This window comes from Podarcis raffonei, chromosome 1, assembly GCF_027172205.1.
Source record: "Podarcis raffonei isolate rPodRaf1 chromosome 1, rPodRaf1.pri, whole genome shotgun sequence".
NCBI classification, from domain to species: domain Eukaryota; kingdom Metazoa; phylum Chordata; class Lepidosauria; order Squamata; family Lacertidae; genus Podarcis; species Podarcis raffonei.
In genome coordinates, this window is record NC_070602.1 from 57,549,027 (window position 1) to 57,570,098 (window position 21,072).

The 21,072-nt window shown below is 42.9% G+C and overlaps 2 protein-coding genes across 9 annotated transcripts in view; both read left to right on the forward strand.

The window, feature by feature from the left end:
- Nucleotides 1-3,845: 3,845 nt before the first annotated feature.
- LOC128413891 (guanylyl cyclase-activating protein 2-like) lies at nucleotides 3,846-10,837 on the forward strand. Of its 3 annotated transcripts, none has more exons than XM_053388406.1 (5): nucleotides 3,846-4,711; nucleotides 5,163-5,312; nucleotides 7,129-7,237; nucleotides 9,307-9,435; nucleotides 9,866-10,837. In XM_053388406.1, the coding sequence occupies exons 2-5, from the start codon at nucleotides 5,169-5,171 to the stop codon at nucleotides 10,033-10,035; spliced, it is 552 nt and encodes a 183-aa protein (XP_053244381.1). In that variant the 5' UTR covers nucleotides 3,846-4,711; nucleotides 5,163-5,168; the 3' UTR covers nucleotides 10,036-10,837. The 3 variants fall into 3 exon arrangements, with proteins under 3 accessions (XP_053244381.1, XP_053244375.1, XP_053244376.1); XM_053388400.1 differs by having other exon boundaries at nucleotides 3,851-4,983; XM_053388401.1 differs by lacking the exon at nucleotides 9,307-9,435 and having other exon boundaries at nucleotides 4,465-4,983.
- A 2,129-nt stretch (nucleotides 10,838-12,966) lies between these two features.
- The window catches only part of LOC128413867 (golgin subfamily B member 1-like), a 43,844-nt gene continuing 35,738 nt past the window's right edge, over nucleotides 12,967-21,072 (forward strand). For 5 of the 6 annotated variants that reach the window (XM_053388345.1, XM_053388376.1, XM_053388350.1 and 2 more), the window contains exons 1-3: nucleotides 12,967-13,201; nucleotides 17,880-17,937; nucleotides 20,756-20,899. In XM_053388345.1, the coding sequence (XP_053244320.1) occupies nucleotides 17,893-17,937; nucleotides 20,756-20,899 (189 nt within the window). In that variant the 5' untranslated portion in view covers nucleotides 12,967-13,201; nucleotides 17,880-17,892. The remainder of the gene's footprint in view (nucleotides 13,202-17,879; nucleotides 17,938-20,755; nucleotides 20,900-21,072) is intronic. The other variant, XM_053388367.1, reaches the window with a different exon arrangement.

A 21,072-nucleotide genomic window follows, 5' to 3' on the forward strand; every position in this document is an offset into this window, starting at 1 on the left:
ATGCTCATATATAAACAAACTATTAACAGCTTGGCTGGTAGCCAGATTCTACGCCCAGATTTGTAGGTACAGGTTCTAGAATAAAATAGTTTACTAGGGGAAAGCTGATGTCACCCTTGGGGTGCCTCAGGGTCAATTTTTATGGTAGCCCAAATCTCAGTTGTACACGTATGTGTACAGGTATATATCTCAATTTTAATTCAGGAGCTACTGCTGCAAACTGCTCTAATTGTATATTTTATCTTTATGAATGCTGTCATTGTGTTATATGAGCTGGTCTGACTGTAATAAATTATCTATTAATTAAATTTCTATTCAACCCTTCATCTGAAGATCACATGGAGATTTGCAATAGATTTGGAGTTGGAGTTCACTTAGAAGAGCATTGTTTTAGACAACTGCTCTCAAAAATACATCTATTATGCAGTTCAGTTATTCAGACATCAATGATTCAGTCAATCTCAACCATTTTTCCATGGAATGTTTAACTGAGAGTGTCTGTTAATGGTTCACTGAGAATGGCTCACTTCTGTTGGGCTGGTGGAATTCTACTGGAAATGTTCACGTATTTTACCACAAAACACTCAGAATAATATAAATTCATTAATGTTTGCTGAAGTCCTGAAAAAAAAAATTAGAACTATTATCAAATTTCACAAATGCATTCCTTGTGTTGCTGCTTATTGTTCATCTGCTCAGCTAGTGAAAGAAAACAGTATTACCTTCGTGTTAAAAAAGCATAGTTTTATTTATCTCCCCAAGCAAATGAACTGGCATTCATATAGAACAGGTAAAAAGCAATCAATAAATCTTTGCATGTAACCTGATCTTGAAATTAGTTATAATTGCAAGAGAAAACATAATTAAACATTATAGGCAGGTCTAAAAAATAATTTACCTGAACAAAAAAACCCCTGGGACAACAACCCTTTCCACCTTAAAATCGGTGGGATGAACTTATTTGTCTTTGCCAGTGAATTGCAAAGTAAGGGAGCTGTTATTGAAAAAGCCCTGTAGTGGGAATCTGCCTATCTTATCCTCCAGGGTAAAGCCTAAGCAGAACCTTATCAGCTGCTCTTGAAAAGGATTAAGTGTGGGATAACCAGCCTCATACAATCAACATACTTAAGTCTGATTAATGCATGAAGGGGTAAGACCATAGAGAAAACTATCTTGCCAGGCTTGCCTCACTTTGGGAGCAACTAGGTAATCAAGCCTATTGTTTTCTCCCAGTAACAGAGAAGCTCAATGTGTGAGGAGGTCTCAGCTGGTTGCTCCAAGGCCAGACCGCATGGTTCCAACAAGCCACTCTTGAGTTCCTATACCAATTAAGTTAGGAATATTCACTACTTCAGAACTAAGCCAAGTTTTATTGCCCATGCAACATTTTTTTGAATGCTGAATGGAAATTTTTTTTTAATGCACATGAATCTGGCCTCTGAAGAGTTTGTAAGCAAACCATTTTTAATGTGTTTATATTTTATTGAAAATATTTCAATTAAATGAAATAAAGTGAAGAAATAAAAAAGGAATAAGTAAACCATTTTAAACTTACTGAACTTGTCTTTTTGTATGCTAAGGGAAGAGGGGGACTTTGGAAGGCACTGAACAGAGCATATTTTAAAGGTCTAACAGCCCATCTTTCCACATTTTACTTTGCTGCATATTTTGTGATTTTAAATCTCTGCTGGGGTTCTCTCACCAAAGAGTACTTGTCCCAAACCTGGATCTATGCATCCAGGAATTCTTGAGCTCCGAGTATTTGTTGGGGCAAGCCATGACTGTTAAAGTGTATAATATTGCTTTAAATATAAGATGTAGGTGTGGCCTTTGTAGAGTCCTCCTTAACCCCTTTCTGTTTTAACATCCTGAATGTAATTTGATATCATTAGCAAACTTGGCCACCTCACTGCATAACACCAAATACAGATCACGGGGTGGCCATGGACGCAGCTTTGAAAGGTAACAGTGACAAATAGCTGGAAGCAAACAACCATTTGGGGAGGGGGTGGCTATGAACACAGCTCAAGATGACAAATGGTGTTGGAGGCAACACACAGGTTGCATTAAGAGGCTGGGAAACATAGGTGGGGTTTGGGGGGCATTGACCATTGATGAAATTCTGAAAGGTAGTGATGACCAAGTTGGACTTGAAGCTGTAGCTTCTTGCAGGATAGCTGGGAAGCTGTTCTGCTCCTCGACACTCAGCCACACCTGTAGCTTGAGGCAGCTGCTCCAGGAACTGAATGGGAGGCCCTGGTTTGGTCAAGGTCTTTGCAAGAACGGCAACTTCAGCTCAAGCAAGACACTGAACACCTCCTTGTAAGGAGCACAGGATTGAGAGGAGATGCTGTTAGGTAAGGATTTCTCACCTTCAGACTGTGGCTGATGCTCTAGGGAAGTTCATATGGTTTCCCCCCAAAGGACCCACATGGGCCCCTATATGCTTTCGTTTACACTAAAGCTTGTGCTTGGTCTGAAATGATCTCTTTCTCAGAGTCCACCTTAGCTTGGCGGTGGGAGGCATGTGACCTTCTCCAGTAGTTTCTCCACATTCAGAACTGTCAGGTGAGCTCTGGCTGTTTCCTGGCTCTTGAGGAAACATCCACCAGCTATCATGGATATCTTCCTAATAAATGGCATGGACAGGCCTGCCTGCTGGGTTTGGCCAGCATTCCTGACTATACACACACACCCAGAATCATCCCTCTCTGCAAGAACCTGACCTTAAAGCTGATATCTGAAGTTTTCATTGCATTTGTGTCGTAAATCTGGTGGAATAACTTCCCCGTGGTAGACTGAGCTGTATTGATTGATGGCAGCGCAGTCTCCTTTCGTTAAGCTTCCTCAGCACTATGTATTTCTTCAGAATTAATAGAATCAATGGTAAATAATTCCTCAATGAAGAAAATCTGGGTCCAGACTAGCTGTCTCATTTTCCATTATGTTGAATCTCTGCAGATGCCACAATGGCAAGCCATACGCAATGTATTGTATTGACCTTTCTCAGGCTCTTGTTATCAAAGCTCACTCTCAACTAATTAAACCTGGCATGTGATGATTCATCCTGCATGTTTGTTTCCTTTTCTTGTGAAAACTAGGTGGTTATGAAGCATTTTCATGGCAGCTAGCAATTTAAAATCCCAGAGACGACTTCTGTCCCTGTCATTCCGGTCCCTGCTCCTGCTTTATGATGAAAACAAAGGACAGGATGCAGACATATCCTAACCTCACTTAGGTCTGCTTTTTACACAAACCTCTGAAAGATTCCTTTCTTGCTGTCCCACCAATGTCTGAAGAATGTTTGGTGCCCACCCAGGCTGTGGAACTTCCATTGCAGGGAGCACCATTTAGCCCCCTCTTTGTTGCTCTTCTAAACTAAATTTAAGACACCTTTTTATTTAAACAGGCTTTTGACCTGTCAAGCTTATATATTCTATCTGCTGTTGTTTTTAACAGGCTGTTTATCTTTTTGCTGTTGTTGTTCCTAGTTGTATGTTGGTTGTTGTTAGCCACATTGGCCAACGCTATGTAGCAATGGTGATGATAAAAATATTCTTCCACCTCCTAAGCAAGGCAATGTATGCTTGTACAGTGGTACCTCAGGTTAAGTACTTAATTCATTCCAGAGGTCTGTTCTTAACCTGAAACTTCTTAACCTGAAGCACCACTTTAGCTAATGGGGCCTCCTGCTGCTGCTGCACCACTGCTGCACGATTTCTGTTCTCATCCTGAAGCAAAGTTCTTAACCCGAGGTACTATTTCTGGGTTAGCAGAGTCTGTAACCTGAACCGTATGTAACCTAAAGCGTATGTAACCCGAGGTACCACTGTACCCCTATTGGCAAAATCTCTGTGTGTTATATGTGAGGATAGTTAAACCTGCTTTCCCTCGTGCCATGGTCCCAATCCATATCAGGATTCCCAGCAGCTGTATTTAACCTTTTATAAATCTGAGATCCAGTCATGAATTTCCCACAACCCCATCTTCTTGTGCTGTCAGAATCATACACTGCTATGCCTCAAACAAACCCAAAAAGTGCCATTTTTTCTATTTTGTAAAAAAATGTTACTTTGGTATTCATTAGTCTTAAGCTTCTTACATGTTTTCCCCTATATACATATTTCTGCCTGGACAGTGGATAGCCCAAATAATATGTGTATTGTTTTTAAATATTTGTTAATAACCTTTTACAAGGGGACAAGGGTGCCAGCTTGAATAAAATATTGTGGGGGCCCTGGTAAGCCCCATCCCACATAATCACATGACACATTGCACACACACCATTTGAATGGGAATCTCCATCAACTGTGGGAGGCAGCCCCTCAAATATTTTATTGTGGGAGGCAAAGCCCCCATGGCCCCTAGGAATTGGCTCCTGTGCAGGGGGATTGCAACCAAAAAGTGATCTAACTAAATGACCTTGTCCTCCTTTTCCAATTGCAGGATGCCTCCGCTGTAGCCATGTTGTTGCTAAGGCTTGTTGTACTTTGTTGCAGCCCAGTTCCAAGACTGCATGCAATGTGGTCAACATGAGTGCATTGGCATTATTAGAACTCCAAAAATATAACTATGATGCAAGCTACTCTGCTAAGAGAAAATGCTCTCAATTGTCTGGACACAATAAGAAAGGCATTGTGTTTGGATTATAGAAGCTGCCCATTGTTCTGGTTTAAAGCTTTAAGGCAAATCTTTGTTTCATAACATCACTGTAAGTTACTTACACTTTCAGGCTAGAATATTTATAAGGCATTTGAAGCCTCACTGGGGTTTAACTGTTCTTAGAGCATGGGGCAGCTCCACACTGGTAACATGAAAGGAACAGAGGTGGCAGAATTACAGGATATGTACAAAAAGTTTGTTCTAGAATGCCCCAGCGGAGGTCTCCATTTGCATGAATTTAAGCAGTTTTTTGGCATTACCAGCCAGAGCGAAGCATCTGAATATGCTGAGAATGCATTTAAATCCTTTGACACGAATGGGGTGAGTAAAATTTTCAAAAACACTTGTAGATAACTTCTGTGTACATCCATCTAATTCAGGTTGGAGGCTTATTATCCTAGAAGCACCCAGCAAAAATTATGACTGTTATGCCATTTCTGTTTGGATAATTTTAAAAATATTGATGTTTTCAAGTGACTGCTTTTCTATTAATGTTTCAGGATAACATGATAGACTTTTTGGAATATGTAGCAATTTTAAACCTAGTACTCAGAGGGAAACTTGAGCACAAACTGAAGTGGTCATTTAAAGTGTACGACACCAACAGGAATGGCTTTCTTGATAAGGCTGAACTAAGGAAAATGGTGAAGGTAAGAAGTCCTTCTAGAAGAAGAGGGGTCCCCAGTAATGACTTGGCAGGATTACGCCAAACCATGAGATTGGTTGAACCTCTTTACCATGAATTATTATTTATTTCACTGCATCTATATCCCACCTATTCTCCAAGGAGCTCAAGGTGGTGCTCATGATTCTCCCCATCTTCACACAGTCCCCACAACAACCCTGTGAAGTAGGTTAGGCTGAGAGGTGGCGTCTGGAGGAAGGCAATCCAGTGAACTTCATGGCTGAGTGGGGATTTGAACTCTGGTCTCCCAGGTCCAACAACCTAACCACTACACTGGCTTTTAGCTGAATCTAAAAGACTACTAAAAGAAATGTAAGCTGAATGGCAGGTGCACTATACACCCCAGATGTCAGATGAAGAACAGGTGGGGGTGGGGAGAGATCAGCCTTATGGCATGGTTTAAGTCAAAATTTGAATGCTGCACAATGATCATATTGAAAGGAGGAAAATGAGAGATTGTTTTCATTGGTATCATTAATATGCATACACACAGCTGCCCTTTCCAATCTGACCGGGACATGGAAAGAAAGGGACAGATTACTACTCTGAGACAGTGTGCGCGCGTATATACAAACACACAAAATCTGGATTGAGAGTGGGGACTAAGGAACTCCCAGCTCTCTTAGCAACTTTCTGTACTTGTGTAGAGAGGCTGCCTTAGTTTATAAGAACCCCAATTGTAGAGAAAAGAATAAGTGCCAGAATTTTTGACGTGAAGTTCAGGTTGCATTGTTCAGGGCTTTGTGGATGTATTTCTCAGTTTTTCTGACTTGCTGCCGCTACTGTCTAATTTGCCGATGCTGCCTTGTTTCTTTGTTATGCACACCTCACTCACTGTCTGACACAAACTGCTCCCTTATTTTGCACCCTCCTCTGTTGGGGTGTACATGGTTTGTCCTTCCATCTGCTCCAAATGAAAACAGACTCATCTGTGGGAGTTTGACAAAATGATGCCTCCATTTAGGGCACTGAACTACAGGAATAAGCTTTATACTGGCTGCTGCATGCAGGAGTCTCCCAACCTCCCCTGGGAAAATAAATGGCTAGATACATCAACTCCAAAAGTGCTGATAGCCTATAAAAAACATATGGGGAAAACAACCTCTAAAAACAATGTCAGGAAGAATAACAGAATCCATGCCCATATTGGTTGACAGATAGTGTCTCACCCCAGAGAAGTTGCACCAGATCTTGGCCAGTGTGTGTGTCATTAATGCACATATAGTGGGAGCATTGATTTGTGCAAGAAGATTTATCATACATTGCTTAATACCCAAACAGTCTCTAAGTGGTTTACAAAAGGATTTGCATGGACTGCCAGGTTGTTACCAGGCCAAGTCAAGGTTTTACTGCTGGTATATAAAACTGCTCACGGCTTGGGACCAGTTTACTTGTGACATTATCTTGCCTCATACATACCTGTTCAACCACTTTGATCAACGGAACTTGAAGTTTACAAATGCCATATAATGTTTGTTCTGCATTTGAGAGGAACAATTTTTTTGGTGCAGCAAAATCTATCCTTTACAATCCCCTGCCTACTGACATTACTATTGTATATTGATTTAGGCACCTGCTGAAATCCTGTTTATTTCAGCAAGCCTACCCGGGCATGGGTTTTAGTTCACTATGTTTGTTACTTTCTACTCCTGCCTTCGTCCCCTTCCTCTCCTATTTCTCTTGTGTGCTGACAACCAATTTGTAAGTGACTTTGTAAAGTGCAATGTATGGACGATGCCATATAAATACGTGTGGGTTTTTTTATTATTAATTTCCCCCAGTGTGTCTATAATGTCAAACAAGGATGGGCAAGAAATATGGATACTCAGATGTCAACCCCGGAGGAAGTGTGTAACAGAATATTTCAACTTATGGATGAAAATAATGATGGTAAATGTACTTTATTGTTAGAATTATCTGTGGGCTTCCAAAAAGTGGCAGTGACTTGTAATAGTGGGTCCAATGGCTTTGCATTTGCTGTAGAGGGGGAAGTGAGGGGCACATTGGGCTTGTCAGCCTGGGAAAGTAGTTTTTCTAGGAGAAGGCATCTCTGATCCCAAACTTCCATTGCTTTGTGGCCTATCTTCCAGAGAAAAATGGTTAGGGAGTAAACCCTACATAATTCCAGAGTAGAGTCCCTAACACAAGTGGCACCTTGTACACCTCCTTCCGGCAACTTCTGCAGCCAAGCTGTTGCCAAATGTATTGTTCTACTGCCTTTTGGACCACACCAGTGAGTCTTGTAGTCTGGGCAGCCCAGGACCTCCACACACACACTGCCCAGGTTTGTGTCCTGGGGAGGTCACTTTGGTGCGGCTAACGCAGTGGTTTGACTTCACCCCTGAAGACGCACTCCATTGTCTTCTGAGACACAGAGATGCCAACAATTCCTCTTTGAACAAATATGTTGAGATATACTACCTGGGAACAATGCTGACCACTCGGAAAAAATGAACTGGCAAGTTTTAGCTTTCAGGCTCACTGCCAAAAAAGGAAAGTGCCAGGCTGTTTTTTCCCCAGCATCTGTGTCTTTTAGCTGTGCACTTTAAGTGAATGGATGGCTTTTGTATTAGGTGCTACTCCCATATCTGCTCCAAAAGTGAAGGGTTCTGTTCTGGACCCACAAAAGAGTGCTGGGCTCAACTCTAGGCTAATCATCCAAATACTCTGCCTCTAGGCCCTGTCAGGTACCACACTTTAATTTAAAGAGCCTGCAAGCTCTAATATTGTTGCATAACACAGTGCCGTCAGTGCAGTCATATTTTCAGTATAACACAGAAATAGTAGTTTTCAGACATATCTCTGCTCGTGACACATCACATTTCAAGAACAGAAGACAAATATTTGAAGCCATTTGACTCGAATGCTATTCATATCAACAGACTGTTGCATGCTATGTGGCTCGCTAATTTGTGGGTGAAGACCTGCATTTTGAGAATTAATCAGATAGGGCTTAAACCATCCTAGCTAGGAGTGAGAGGAACTCCTCTGTCCAGAAGCTCCCACATACCCACTGCCTCACTGTAGCTTCCAGTTTTAGCACAGCAGCCTGGTCAGTTTTATACTAAAGCTTTGCTGCTGGGAGAGAAGTGCCCCCCAGGCTCTGCCTATTGCTGGATCCTCTCTCTCCCCCCAGGGAAACACATAACAGTTTGCAAACTATTTGCACAGCCCTCTCATTTTGCCTTCCAGTTTTTGGTTACACTGGTGTGTGACAGAGTCTTGAGCATTAGCTGTTATGGACGCTTGGTCGCTGCCAGTTATGCAAGATTGGCAAATGCCACTAACTTTACAGCTGTTTGTTCAGAGGCAAGTCCCACCTTATTCAATTGGACGTACTCCCTTGAAAGTTTGTTTAGGATTGCAGCCTAAGTTAATTATCTTGGGGAATTTGGGAAGAATGGCCAATCATGTAGAAAAGAGGGCTAAGCTTTTCTGATAATGCCTCAGCTGTGAGCTATGATATATACACAATAGAGGTTATCGAAATAAGATGTCTCAGGACAGCTGCTCAGTTGCATAACTGTTCGGCTGGCAGAACAATACAGTTCTTAGTGACTCACTTAAGAGACTCCCTGGGAGGAACCTAAGAGTCACCAAAACTATACAGAAAATAATGTTTTGACTTTATTGTTTATTAAGAAGTATCCTGATTAAAAACTGAGGTCAGTGGCTTGGCTTCAGGAAACTGCAAGTACAACATGCCCCCACGGCTCCTATTGTCCTTCCATGTCTGACCAACAGTGGCTGGGAGGAAGAAGAGCTGCAAAGCAACACTCTGCACTTGTTTCCCCTTTCTGTTGCTCAGACTCCATTTCCCTTATGTAAATGGGAATAATACTGGCCTATCGTATAATATGATGAAGCTGAGCAAATGAAGTACCGGTACTTTGCATGTAAGATAATATTCATTTATGGGTAATGATAACAGATAATCTACTTTGGTCTTTCCGTGGCAGAACAAGACTCCACTCTACAGAACACTTGCTCTGAAGCAAGGATGTCAAACTCAAAGAGCTCAGAGGAACAAATTTCATGCTTAGTAGAGCACCAGGAGTGTCACAGGCATATTTTCACCAACAAATGTAGTAAGATGCCAAACCACCAATTTCAATCCGATATACAACTAAAGGGGTGGGGGGCTTAAGCTCTCTTTCTTTAAACATTTATAGCAGTAAAAGGGCAATAAATGAAATATTGCCGTGCCCCGGGGGCTCCTAAAGCAATTTTTTGGAGTAACCATAACTACTCACCCATCTGGGAATGCACAGCAATTCTCTTTTTAGAATATACACTACAGTCACTACACTATTCAGTAACAGCAAATGGCAAGCCATCTCTTCCATGATACGAAAGGCATTGGCTTCCCAGTCCCAAAGATGATTCTGACCTTTGTTGTGTACACTGGCAATTCTTAAAAGTTCTGATGTGTCTCCTAGCTTGTGTTTGGTACCCTGATCCACTGGTTTAAGTTATGGCTGAACCTCTTTTAATCCATTTTTGAAATTATTCTTCCAGGAAAAATTTCACTGAAAGAGTTTGTTGATGGAGTGCAAAGAGATGAATGGGTAAGGAAAATGTTAAATATAGATCCCACAGAATGGATCCTTGAACATCAAAGAAAAAAGAATGCAGATGAAAAGGACCAAACACTGGAGGAAAAAGACATGTCGTCAGACCTTCCCTAGCATTGGTTATTGTATGTGAAATATTTTCAGCATGATGGCACTTTGATCCCATGAAATGAAAAGTATAAAATGGGCAAAGCCATTTTAGCTATTATATAATCTAAGCAGTAGTTATGAAGTTGAGTACTATCTCTTGATCATTTTTCAGAATAACATCTTTCAGCTAACCAAGCAGAAAAAATAGGTTCCAAGGGTATGTGATATCCTAACATATCAGAGATATTAACCTGAACATATTTCCAGAATATTTCTGTCTGAGAACAATTCCAAAATATATGTATGTAATCTGCTTTATTTAATCACCAACATTTATCTGATCCTAATTTATATATTCAATTCATAAGGCATTAAATGCCATTCACAGAAGGTTTTTAAATAGTTCTCCTTTAGGAAGAAATTATAATAGAATGGAAGTTGTCCCAAATCCAGTTCCATTGTTTCCTGGTTATTCTTTGACCCAAATCTTGCACCCATTTTCTCATATATGCATCCTAGTTCTGATCAAAGCATAACCAAAGGTCATAGAATCTTGCAATTATGCCTTCATTCAAATAAGAGAGAAAAATAATACTTTTTGAGCACTTGTCACAGTGGGAGATGATACTCATTTGCAAGGAATATGTACTGTACAAGGAAACCAAAAGATAGCCGAATGAATCTTGCTACAGAGCTAGTTTAATATTTTAGAGTGCTGGCATGGTTTGGGGACTAGTACTGCATACATATGAGCTTGCATTTGCACTCTCATAAAGTCTGTTCAACTCAATCATTTTTTCAATAAATACAAAATCATTTTTAAAAAATCAAATGCTTCTGCCTCTAAAGGAGAGTCAACTTATAAAGCTGTGCTGAAATTCATTTTGCTTCAAAAAGTCAGAATGAAACAATACATACTCCTATAACTAGCTAAAAACAGCATTGTGTGTGCGTGAATCAAGGCAAGCAACTGCTGTGCCTGAACAGCATTTCCAGCCACCCAAAAAGAAAGATGCATCAGAACAAACTGACTCAAGGCTGAGCCAGGCTATTTTAAGCAATGAGCTGTCAAGCAACTACTGCGATCTCCTCCACCCCTCCCAAGCTTAGGCTTAACTTGTATGGATGTTCAGCAGTACTTAGCTCTGGAATCTCTTTTAATTAATAAGAGGAGCCACATAAAGTGGTAATAAAAAAGTACACATTGAATTCTTTTGAATGACCCCTACCAGTTTTCACACGTAAGAAAAATGCTTTTCCGGGAAGAGAAATACCCTGGCTTGAGAAGCAGTTCACTTAAAATATATAGCACTTCTGCAAGTGCTTGAGGACAGCAACTATCTTTTTAGAAATTAAAATTTTCCTCCTCACACTTAAGAAGCTTCCAGGCTTTTGCTATTTTTAAGGAGGATTCAGCCACATACTGTCAATTCAGGTTGCTCAATTATCGTTGTGCAGCTGGTATAGCACCGGGTGAATGTGATCCCACAGAGAAGACCCCGTAAGGAGTCTCGCCGTGGCATTCTGCACCCACTGGAGTTTCTGGGTCAGTTTCAAGGGCAGCCCCACGTAGAGTGGGTTACAATAATCAAGCCTGGAGGTGACCGTTGCATGGATCACAGTGGCAAGATCAGGGCGGGAGAGGTAGGGGACCTTTGGGGAGGGAGGAGGAGAGGGGATGAAAATGACAAGTGTTTATATTACTGAGTGTTTTGAAATCATGAGCTTTTCCTGGGCTACTCATTCCGAATGAGTGAGAGAGGACCTCTAGTGGTGGTTCTAGAATCCATGGAAAGAAAAGAAAAAGTGACCTAAACAGAAGACAGCTGGCTATTACCAGTGCTTTGGGGGGTGGGTACGCAGGGGTACGCACATCCCTAAACATTTTGTGAATCTTTGTACGTACTTTTGTCCATTTACTGTATTTATTTTTCCCGATTTGAACTATAAAATGGTGGTTTTCTTGAGTCAAAATGAGAGTAAAAGTAAAGGGACCCCTGACCATTAGGTTCAGTCGTGACCGACTCTGGGGTTGCAGCGCTCATCTCGCTTTATTGGCTGAGGGAGCCGGCGTACAGCTTCCGGGTCATGTGGCCAGCATGACTAAGCCGCTTCTGGCGAACCAGAGAAGCGCACGCAAACGCCGTTTACCTTCCCGCCAAAGCGGTACCTATTTATCTACTTGCACTTTGACGTGCTTTCAAACTGCTAGGTTGGCAGGAGCAGGGACCGAACAACGGGAGCTCACCCCGTCGCGGGGATTCGAACCACGACCTTCTGATCGGCAAGTCCTAGGCTCTGTGGTTTAACCCACAGCGCCACCCGCGTCCCCAAAATGAGAGTACCGCTAACCATTTTTTTAAAAAGAAAAGAAGAGCACTGGGTATTACTATATTTGTTGAAAGAGAAAATTTGAACATGGCCTTAGAATGGTAAAAAGTATAGGCTGAATATATGAGAAACTGAGGAACCAACCAAACCTATTTTCTTAATAAAAGATCCGTTGTTGGCAAAGCCTTGCAGCCAGTACCTACCCCATACACTGCTGTAGCCAACAGAGCAACTTATTAAAGATCATAGTCCTCTTTTTCGAAAACGCACGTGCATTTCGAGATCCTCTGAGCAGCGCTTTCTCCACAGCCCACCCCAACCCCATGCTCGACCCATGGCTCGAATTACAGTTGGGGAGCAGAAGACTCGGCTCACGACGCTCTCCACCTTTTCCACCCTCCCTTTAGCTCTCGTTTTCTGAATGCTACACGAAGAAATGACCTGCATTACAATCGGGATACGAGGCTTTTGCCTTTACCCCCGCCTGCCATGACACCTACCGGCAGGTGGATGGAAAGAGTTGGCCCAACACCGCCAGGGAGGGGGAAAGTGGCCGGACGGGTTTGGGAAACCCTGCTCGCCGATTGGCTGCGCTCGACGCCTCTGCGCACGCACGCCAGGTTCGCGCACGCACGCACGCACAACACAGCCGTCACGCCGAAAAGCGACCCGGTCCCGGCCAGCGGCCTTCGCTGGTGTGTCGGGATGACTCTCCCGGCTGGCTCTCCACCTGGAGGAGGCCGAGGAGGACGAAGAGGAGCAGCGGCGGCGGCCTATAAGGTCCGGCCTGCGCCCGCTCGGGTCCCGCTGAGGCGGCGGTGAGCGCGTCGCTCCCGGCCGACACTCTTCCTTCCCTCAGGTGAGTTCGGGGCGCTGCCGGCCCCTCCCCCCCACCCTGCATCCGGGCTTCTGCAACGAGAGACAGAGCGCGAGGGTCGCCTGCCCAACGGAACCGAAGGGAGGCCCCGCCCCCTTCGCCCTTGGGGTTCTTACCTGGAACTCCGGGGAGGCAGGACCGTTGTCCCGGAGTCCAGTCTGCTGGATGCCTTCGAGAGATACGGCTGTGCGTCCTTTGAGATCCTTCTCGAAACCGGACTATTTCTTGTCTAGAGAGAGATTGATTCACCGGGGCGGGGGGGGTGACTCCCCCCCGCGCAAGTGCGACTGTGTCGCTCAGCAGTTTCTCCAGGAGCCGAGATCCTTTGCCCCACAACCCTTTGCGGGGAATGGAGGGGCAAAGGAAAGTCTCCTTAGCTTGGTTAGTCGTTTGAGTTCTTTAGAGAGCCGCTTCCTTGTTTTAGTGGTGTTTGGGATTCACCTGAGAAGCCAGGAACTGCTCCTTTCTCCGTAACTGCTCATTGGGTGCAGTGGGTGGGGAGTTCCTGTCGCCACTGCTGCCTTCTTAGGTAGAGTCATAGGAACCTCCCTGTCTTGGAGTAAGTTCTGTTGGACCCAGTAGGACTGACCTCTGAGTGGATATAGGACTGTGAGTCAGTTTTCTATACCCTGATGTGGTCTATGGAAGAAGCATTGGGTTGGTGACATCAAGTCAGGGCTGAAATACACTAGTGGCCAAAATTGTGGAAACCTTTTGGAAAAAGTGTATTTCCGAGGTTTGATGGCTTTTATTTTGACCACTTTTATTTTGAGCAATACCATAAAATTATATATCAATGGAAAGATAATGATGAATGTAATGCAACAAGGTTTGTTCAATTATCTGTATTCTATCAAAAGTTACAGCCAAATAACCAGAAAAAGGAGTGTTTAGAGCAGGGGTCAGCAAACTTTTTCAGCAGGGGGCCAGTCCACTGTCCCTCAAACCTTATGGGGGGCTGGACTATATTTTTTTGGGGGGGGAATGAACGAATTCCTATGCTCCACAAATAACCCAGAGATGCATTTTAAATAAAAGCACACATTCTACTCATGTAAAAACATGCTGATTCCCGGACCGTCCGCGGGCTGGATTTAGAAGGCGATTGGGCTGGATCTGGCCCCTGGCCTTAGTTTGCCTACCCATGGTTTAGAGAGCCAATCAGGTGTCATCTTCTTTTGGCAATGATGGCTCATCACACCACTTTTTTGGAGTAATACCATAAAGTTATATATCAATGGAAAGATAATTTAATGAAGAATGCGTAAGTGTTCAAGTCTGGATGTGGAATTTTATCCATATACACCCATTTGGAAGTATTCTGCAAGAGCACATGTAAAACAACACAGTATTCTATTCAAGTAATGCACACCTAGGCTTCTGAGTGATCTTCTCACTACCTTTGTGGAAGCATTTTAATGTAAAAATATTCCCCTGTAGATATAAACCAGCTTCTAGCGTGCCCTTTTCATTTGTGGATGAACGTGTTGTGCAACCAACCAATCAACCTGTGCTTATAAAACTGTCAATATGTAGTACGTTTGAAGAACAGCTCCTAAAGTTATGGATAACATTGTATCAGATTTTATTCATACAACAGTAACTTTAAAGCAAGCAGAGCATCTTGCCACAAGGTACAACAGCATTGGGGGATCTATTTGTAATGATAGAATCAAAAGAATTAGTAATTCAGCAAACTTATAGCTGTTAATGCATTCTTCATTGTCCTAAAAGAGTACAAAATATTGAAATAAAATGTACTTTTTAAAGTACAAAATGCTTCACAGCCTGATCAGGTTATAAAGTATTTTGCACTTTTTAAAGCATATATTATTTCAATATTCTGTGCTCTTTTTAGGACATAGAAAAATGCTTTGAGTTGCTTCAAATTTCCCATATGGATAGCACTTCTGGATAGGTGCATGTGCACATAAAAATGACAAATGCTCTTTGTGCCATGGAGCATCTTCAAGTTTAGGTTGCTATGCCAGCTATGACCCCACTTACAGCCTTTCTTCAGTGATCTATGCCTAGTAACCTTTCATTCTGATCATTGCAGTGTATTGTTTGTGGGGCTGCATTTACAAACTCTGGATATTTCAGTTGGTACAGAATATAGATGCAAGATAGATAATAGAACTGAGTATTGCACAAATATTATGCCGGTACTCTGTTATCTTCACTGGCTCCCAGTCCATTTCTGGGCCCAATTCAAAGCGCTGCTTTTGATCTGTAAGACCTTCCATAGCTTGGAAACTTCTTCCCACATGTAGCTACTTACCTCTTCATCTGAGGCCCTTAAGGACATAAGAACAATCCCACTGGATTGGGCAAATGGGCCATCTGGTCCAGCATCTTGCCCTCACAGTGGTCGGCTATGCATTTGAGTAGCCCCAAAGCAGGACCTGTGTGCAGCAGCACTCTTCCCACCTGTGATTCCCAGCAGTTCAGAGGTATGCCTCTTATCCTTCCCTGCCAAGTGAAGTTTAGGAGGTGGGTATGAATGAGCAGGCCTTTTCAGTGGTAGTTCCAGGTTTGTGGAATGTCTTTCAAATAGAGCTGAGCCTGGCATTATCTTTAATGTCTGTCCAGTGCCAGACATACTCCTGTCCAGCTCTGTTTATTTGTTTTATAATCTTCTCCCCTTTCTCTTTTATTTGTTTTTGCACTTATTTGGTGTTTTGCTGCTGTGTTATATCTTACTGAATTTTTATTATGTTGCTTTTTAATATTTATTCTTATTGTGAGAGCTGCTTAGAGAACTTTTTGTGTGTAAATAAAGTAATTTTAATGTTGCTACTGTGGAAGAAGGTTATTTTCTCTTCCCTTAGCTTCACCAGTGGTTCAAAACAGTGTATGCACTTGAAGCTGCTTCAACCACTCATGGAACCTGGGGCACAAAAAAACTTTTTCCATAGGTTAGCACAGCACATACACTTTTTAAAATTAAAGCCTTTATGGTACAATTCTGATATCATTGAGTATTAGTAATTCCAGTATTGCTTTTAAAGAAGGAGTTGCCTTTCCCAAGCCTTTGGGTGTTTTAATCATGCTAAAACACCATTGATGGTTGGTCAAAAGTAAAACTTGTTTTGCTAAAATAACTCCACTTACACTGAGTTAGTAGGGAGCTCCTTGGTGTGCTGTTAAACTTGTTTGGTGACATTTGTGAGTCCTGAACAGTAACTTTCATTATTAAGATTCCTAATGCAATTAATAAAACTCAAGTGATTGACTAGAGAGTTTTAGCGGCAGAAGTCATGGGCTCTGATCCAAAGTTAGATGTAATAATATCTATGCCTGCTATGATGTGTTAAACTTTCCCCTTTTAAATAGCAGCTTCCCAGTACTGAATCAAAATCTGTTTCCAAAACTGTTAGAAGCAGCATTCCATAAAAGATGGGAGAGCTGCTGTTTACAACAGAAAGCTTAAAATGCTGCTGTACTCATCTAAGCCTATATACAAGTTTAATAGGCCTCAGATTAGGGCCATTGTGAGAAATCAAGCCCCACTGAAATCAATGGGACTTAATTCCATGTAATTGTATCAAGAGTCTAGGCATAAGGGTGTGTACAGACATGTATAAACAGGAGTCCGTGCAGTTGTTTTTTTCTTTATGAGGCTTCTCTTTGCCTTCTTAGACAACACACATATTTATTTCCAAATCAGGTGCTGATTTCCACTGCTTTTTGGCTATTCTGCTATGCATCATGTGGGGCTGTCCTTCTTTTAAAACTTTTAAAGCACCTTACAAGTTTTGTGACGATTTTAAACTGCTCTGATGGTGGAAGTGCTAGTCAGTCAGTAGTTATATGCACTCCCTCTTTTCCCAGCAGCCTGCACAACCCTTCACACCATAGCCCACCTTATGTCCTCTCACCCCTAACAGAGGTTGAGGGGTGCTTCTGGAGGGGGAAAATCAGTTCCTTCCTGCAAGTTTTTCTCTGAATCCAATCAACAGTCAACTTCTGCTGGAAACTAGCAGAACTAGTTTCTCCTGACTTTGAATATGCTGCACCCTGATCACTCTAATTATGAATGTCTGTATATAGTTGAGGAGAGAGAGAGAGTGTGTTTTGATAATGTGAAGATTGCTAGCATTTTAGGACAGGTGGAGCTGTTTCCTTCAAAGTCAGGCAAATAAAAAGCAGTGAACAAATAGTAGTGAATAATAGTAGCCCACATTGAGGACAGAAGGCAGACACTTTATTCTTCCTGATCCAGCCTATTTTTAACAGCAACCTGGGTTACTTTCCCTTGCAACTCATGAAACATGTGTCCAGAAACCCACGTGACAGAAAAGCAGCTGCAGATATAGGATTGCAGGGGGAACAGCAGGTACAGAATGGGATCAATGTACCCACTTAAAAGTCTTGTTGAAAATGAAGTCCTCAATAACTGCCAAAAAGAAAGGTGGAAGTTCCAATAAGAAGGTGTCTCCAGCCCAAAGGCCTGATTCCTATGCTGTATGCAACAAATTTTCTGATAAGATGGTATCACCAGGAGGGTCCTTTCCTGCATAGCTCAGTGATCAGTTGGGGTGAGGTTGTATATATGGTCTGAAGCTGTATACAGATTTGTACACCTAGAACTTAGCTGAAGATAATAGTTGGCACTGAAATTACTGATGTAAACTAATTTCTCTTTGCTTTTCTATAGCTATTTTAAAACTATGCTGAAATGGGGCAGCGGTGATATTTCAGCTACTAAATCTGGAGTAAGTACTTTGAAAAAAAATCGACTTAACTTTGAATTTTATACACCGTACTTGATGATACATTTATTCTAAACACCTTTACAAGGAACCTTTGTACTGATTATTGTAGATTCTTAAGTATCAAATATTAAATATTTATTTAGTATTCAGCATTGAAGCTGCATTGGGCTACTTTTGTTTGCATATTTTAGTTTTAAAAAACTTACTCTTTCCAAGCAGGGGCAGGGTTAGACGTGGGGGGGGGCAGGCTTCCATTCATGTTTGGTTTATCTTTAAAGGAAGCTGAAATCCAGTTGACTGGCTGTTTGGGTGTAGGGACTGGGTTCAAACAACTGAATGCTGTGCTTTTCAGCTTTAATAAAACAAAGTAAGGGCAACCCAGCACATTCTTTGTTTTCAAGACTCAAATTGCCTCAAGATAAATTGTACAAATACCAAGACTTCTGTTTTAATACGTTGACAGTGCAATCCTTTACATGTCTGCTTAGAGATGAGCTCCATGGAATTAATGAGCTTACCGTATTTTTCGCACCATAGGGCGCACCGGACCATAGGGCGCACCTAATTTTGGGAGGCGGAAAACAAGAAAAAATTATTCTGAACCCCAGAAGCCAGAACAGCAAGAGGGATCTGGCTTCTGGGATACCGTGTAGCTGTTCTGGCTTCTGGGGTAACCGCGCCAAGCCTCTTCAGGGCAGCGGGGTGAAGGCTCCCCCTGCCCAAAGAGGCTGCGCAGGGCTAAAGCAGAAGCCAGGACAGACGCGTCACTGAAGGGGTTCTGCGCCTTCTCTCTCTCTGTGCAACGCCCCTCCTTCACAGGAGAGGTGCTGTGCAGAGAGGGAGAAGGGGCAGCGCCCTTCAGTGAAGCTGGGGAAGGAACAGAAGGAGACCCTTCTGTTCCTCCTCCGGCTTCCAGGACAGGCGCGTTGCTCAAGGGGCACTGCGCCTTCTCTCTCTCTCTGCGCAGTGCCTCTCCTTCACAGGAGAGGCGCTGCGCAGAGAGGGAGAAGGCGCAGCGCCCTTCAGCGAAGCTGGAGAAGGAACAGGAGACCCTTCTGTTCCTCCTCTGGCTTCGCTGGACAGGCGCGTTGCTCAAGGGGCGCTGCGCCTTCTCTCTCTCTCTGCGCAGCGCCTCTCCTTCCCAGCAGAGGCACTGCGCAGAGAGGGAGAAGGTGCAGCGCCCTTCAGCGAAGCTGGAGAAGGAACAGAAGGAGACCCTTCTGTTCCTCCTCCAGCTTCCAGGACAGGCGCGTCGCTGCGAAGCGGGAGGAGGAACAGAAGGAGACCCTTCTGTTCCTCTTCCGGCTTCGCCGGACAGGTGCGTTGCTCAAGGGGCGCTGCGCCTTCTCTCTCCCTCTGCGCAGCGCCTCTCCTTCACAGGAGAGGCGCTGCGCAGAGAGGGAGAAGGTGCAGCGCCCTTCAGCGAAGCTGGAGAAGGAACAGGAGACCCTTCTGTTCCTCCTCCAGCTTCGCTGGACAGGTGCGTCGCTGCGAAGCGGGAGGAGGAACAGGAGACCCTTCTGTTCCTCCTCCGGCTTTTAGGACAGGCGCGTCGCGGCGAAGCCAAGGAGCCTGCATTCGCTCCATAGGACGCACACACATTCCCCCTTCATTTTTGGAGGGGGAAAAAGTGCGTCCTATAGAGCGAAAAATACGGTGCTTCCAAGTATGTATGCATATGATTGCAAGTTGAATCTAGGTCATGGGTGGGGAAACTTCTTCAGTTCAAGAGTCCAGAGTTGCATGTTTTTTTGGGGGGATGGGTGGAGCAACATTCATTCATTCATTTATGAATCCCTTTCTACATGTGCATCAGGGCCATTTACAAACATAGAATAAAACAGTTAAAAATAATTTAGAAAACAATACAAAAACCCCCCTTAAGATAGATTTTAAAACAGTATAACATGAACTTCTTTGGCAGAGACCTTTTCATCCAGCTGTAAAAGCATGTAAAAAAATTAAGTATTCAGTTGTTTCCAGAAAGTATAGTTAGTGGATGCCTGCAGTGTCTTGGCAGGAATGCTGGTCGTCTGAACAGGGGCAGCCACACGGACAGCCCTGTGCCAAGTTTCTCTAGGGTGGGCATCAACTACTTTTGGAACTTAAAGAGAAACTGTATTGCAGAATGTAGTGATCAACTGCATACGTAACCAATAAAGAAGTCTCTGAGACTCTGAAGTAAGTTGATCTTGGGATGTATAGGGCCTTAAGTGTTAGTACCAAGATGTTGAACATATGTCGCTCTTACTTTTATACTGTGGGCTACATTCCAGCCACACTAAAGCCAGGGTTTTTTAATCCCAATTTTATCTCCATCCAGGCAAGCAAAAGGCACCATCACATTTCAGTTACACATTCCAGACAGCCCAAGGCACCCAAGGAATGCATGGAACAGGATCAAAAGCATTAAGGCCTGGGGATAGCTCCAAGGGCCTTATAGAGAGGTCTAGAGGGTTACATTCACCCCACTGGTTGGAGGTTCCCCATTCCTGGTCTGGGTAGAAGAATAGTGAACAATTCTAAAAACTGTTTCATTGGCTTTTGCTTCTGTGGAAGGGAAGCTCTGCCTCCAGAAAGGCATTCTTTCTCCATTGAAGTGAATGGTGCAGTTCTTGCTGCAAGGAATTTCAGTGTGTGCTGCAAGTGGTCTCCTTCAATAAATAGCAGGGATGGCAATTAGCTTTAAATTATTTATGAGTTATTCTGTATCTCTCTTCTTATACCGAAATATGGGAAATATTACATTCCAGTAATGTATTGAAATTGTCTTGCCTGCATCATTTTGTTGTTGCAAACTTAACTCCTCTATCTCTAGGCTCATGGCCCATTTCAAGCAGCAAGCATGTCTGTGACTGATTTGACAGAACAACTGGTCCAAAATGAACAGCTGGTAGCACAACTCAAAGAACTTGTCAGGGACAAGGATAATGAGTTATGCCTTAAAGAGCAGCAATTAAAGGTATTGTGTATGTACATAAAGTTCGTTTATTATATAGAAATGAAAATGAACTCAGTTGTCTCACGAGCAAGTTGCTCTAAATATTAGCTAAAAGTTGCATTTCAAAATGGTGTCTCAACAGTGATGTTAATTAGCAGGTACAGTTTCCATCTAGTTTAAGTTTTGATAACTTG

Coding starts and splice junctions, on each gene's coding strand:
- LOC128413891 (XM_053388400.1), top strand. CDS start 4,789: ATGGGGCAGCTCCACACTGGTAACATGAAAGGAACAGAGGTGGCAGAA. Junction 4,984..5,162: donor AATCCTTTGACACGAATGGG/GTGAGTAAAATT, acceptor TTAATGTTTCAG/GATAACATGATAGACTTTTT. Junction 7,238..9,306: donor TATGGATGAAAATAATGATG/GTAAATGTACTT, acceptor TTTCCGTGGCAG/AACAAGACTCCACTCTACAG.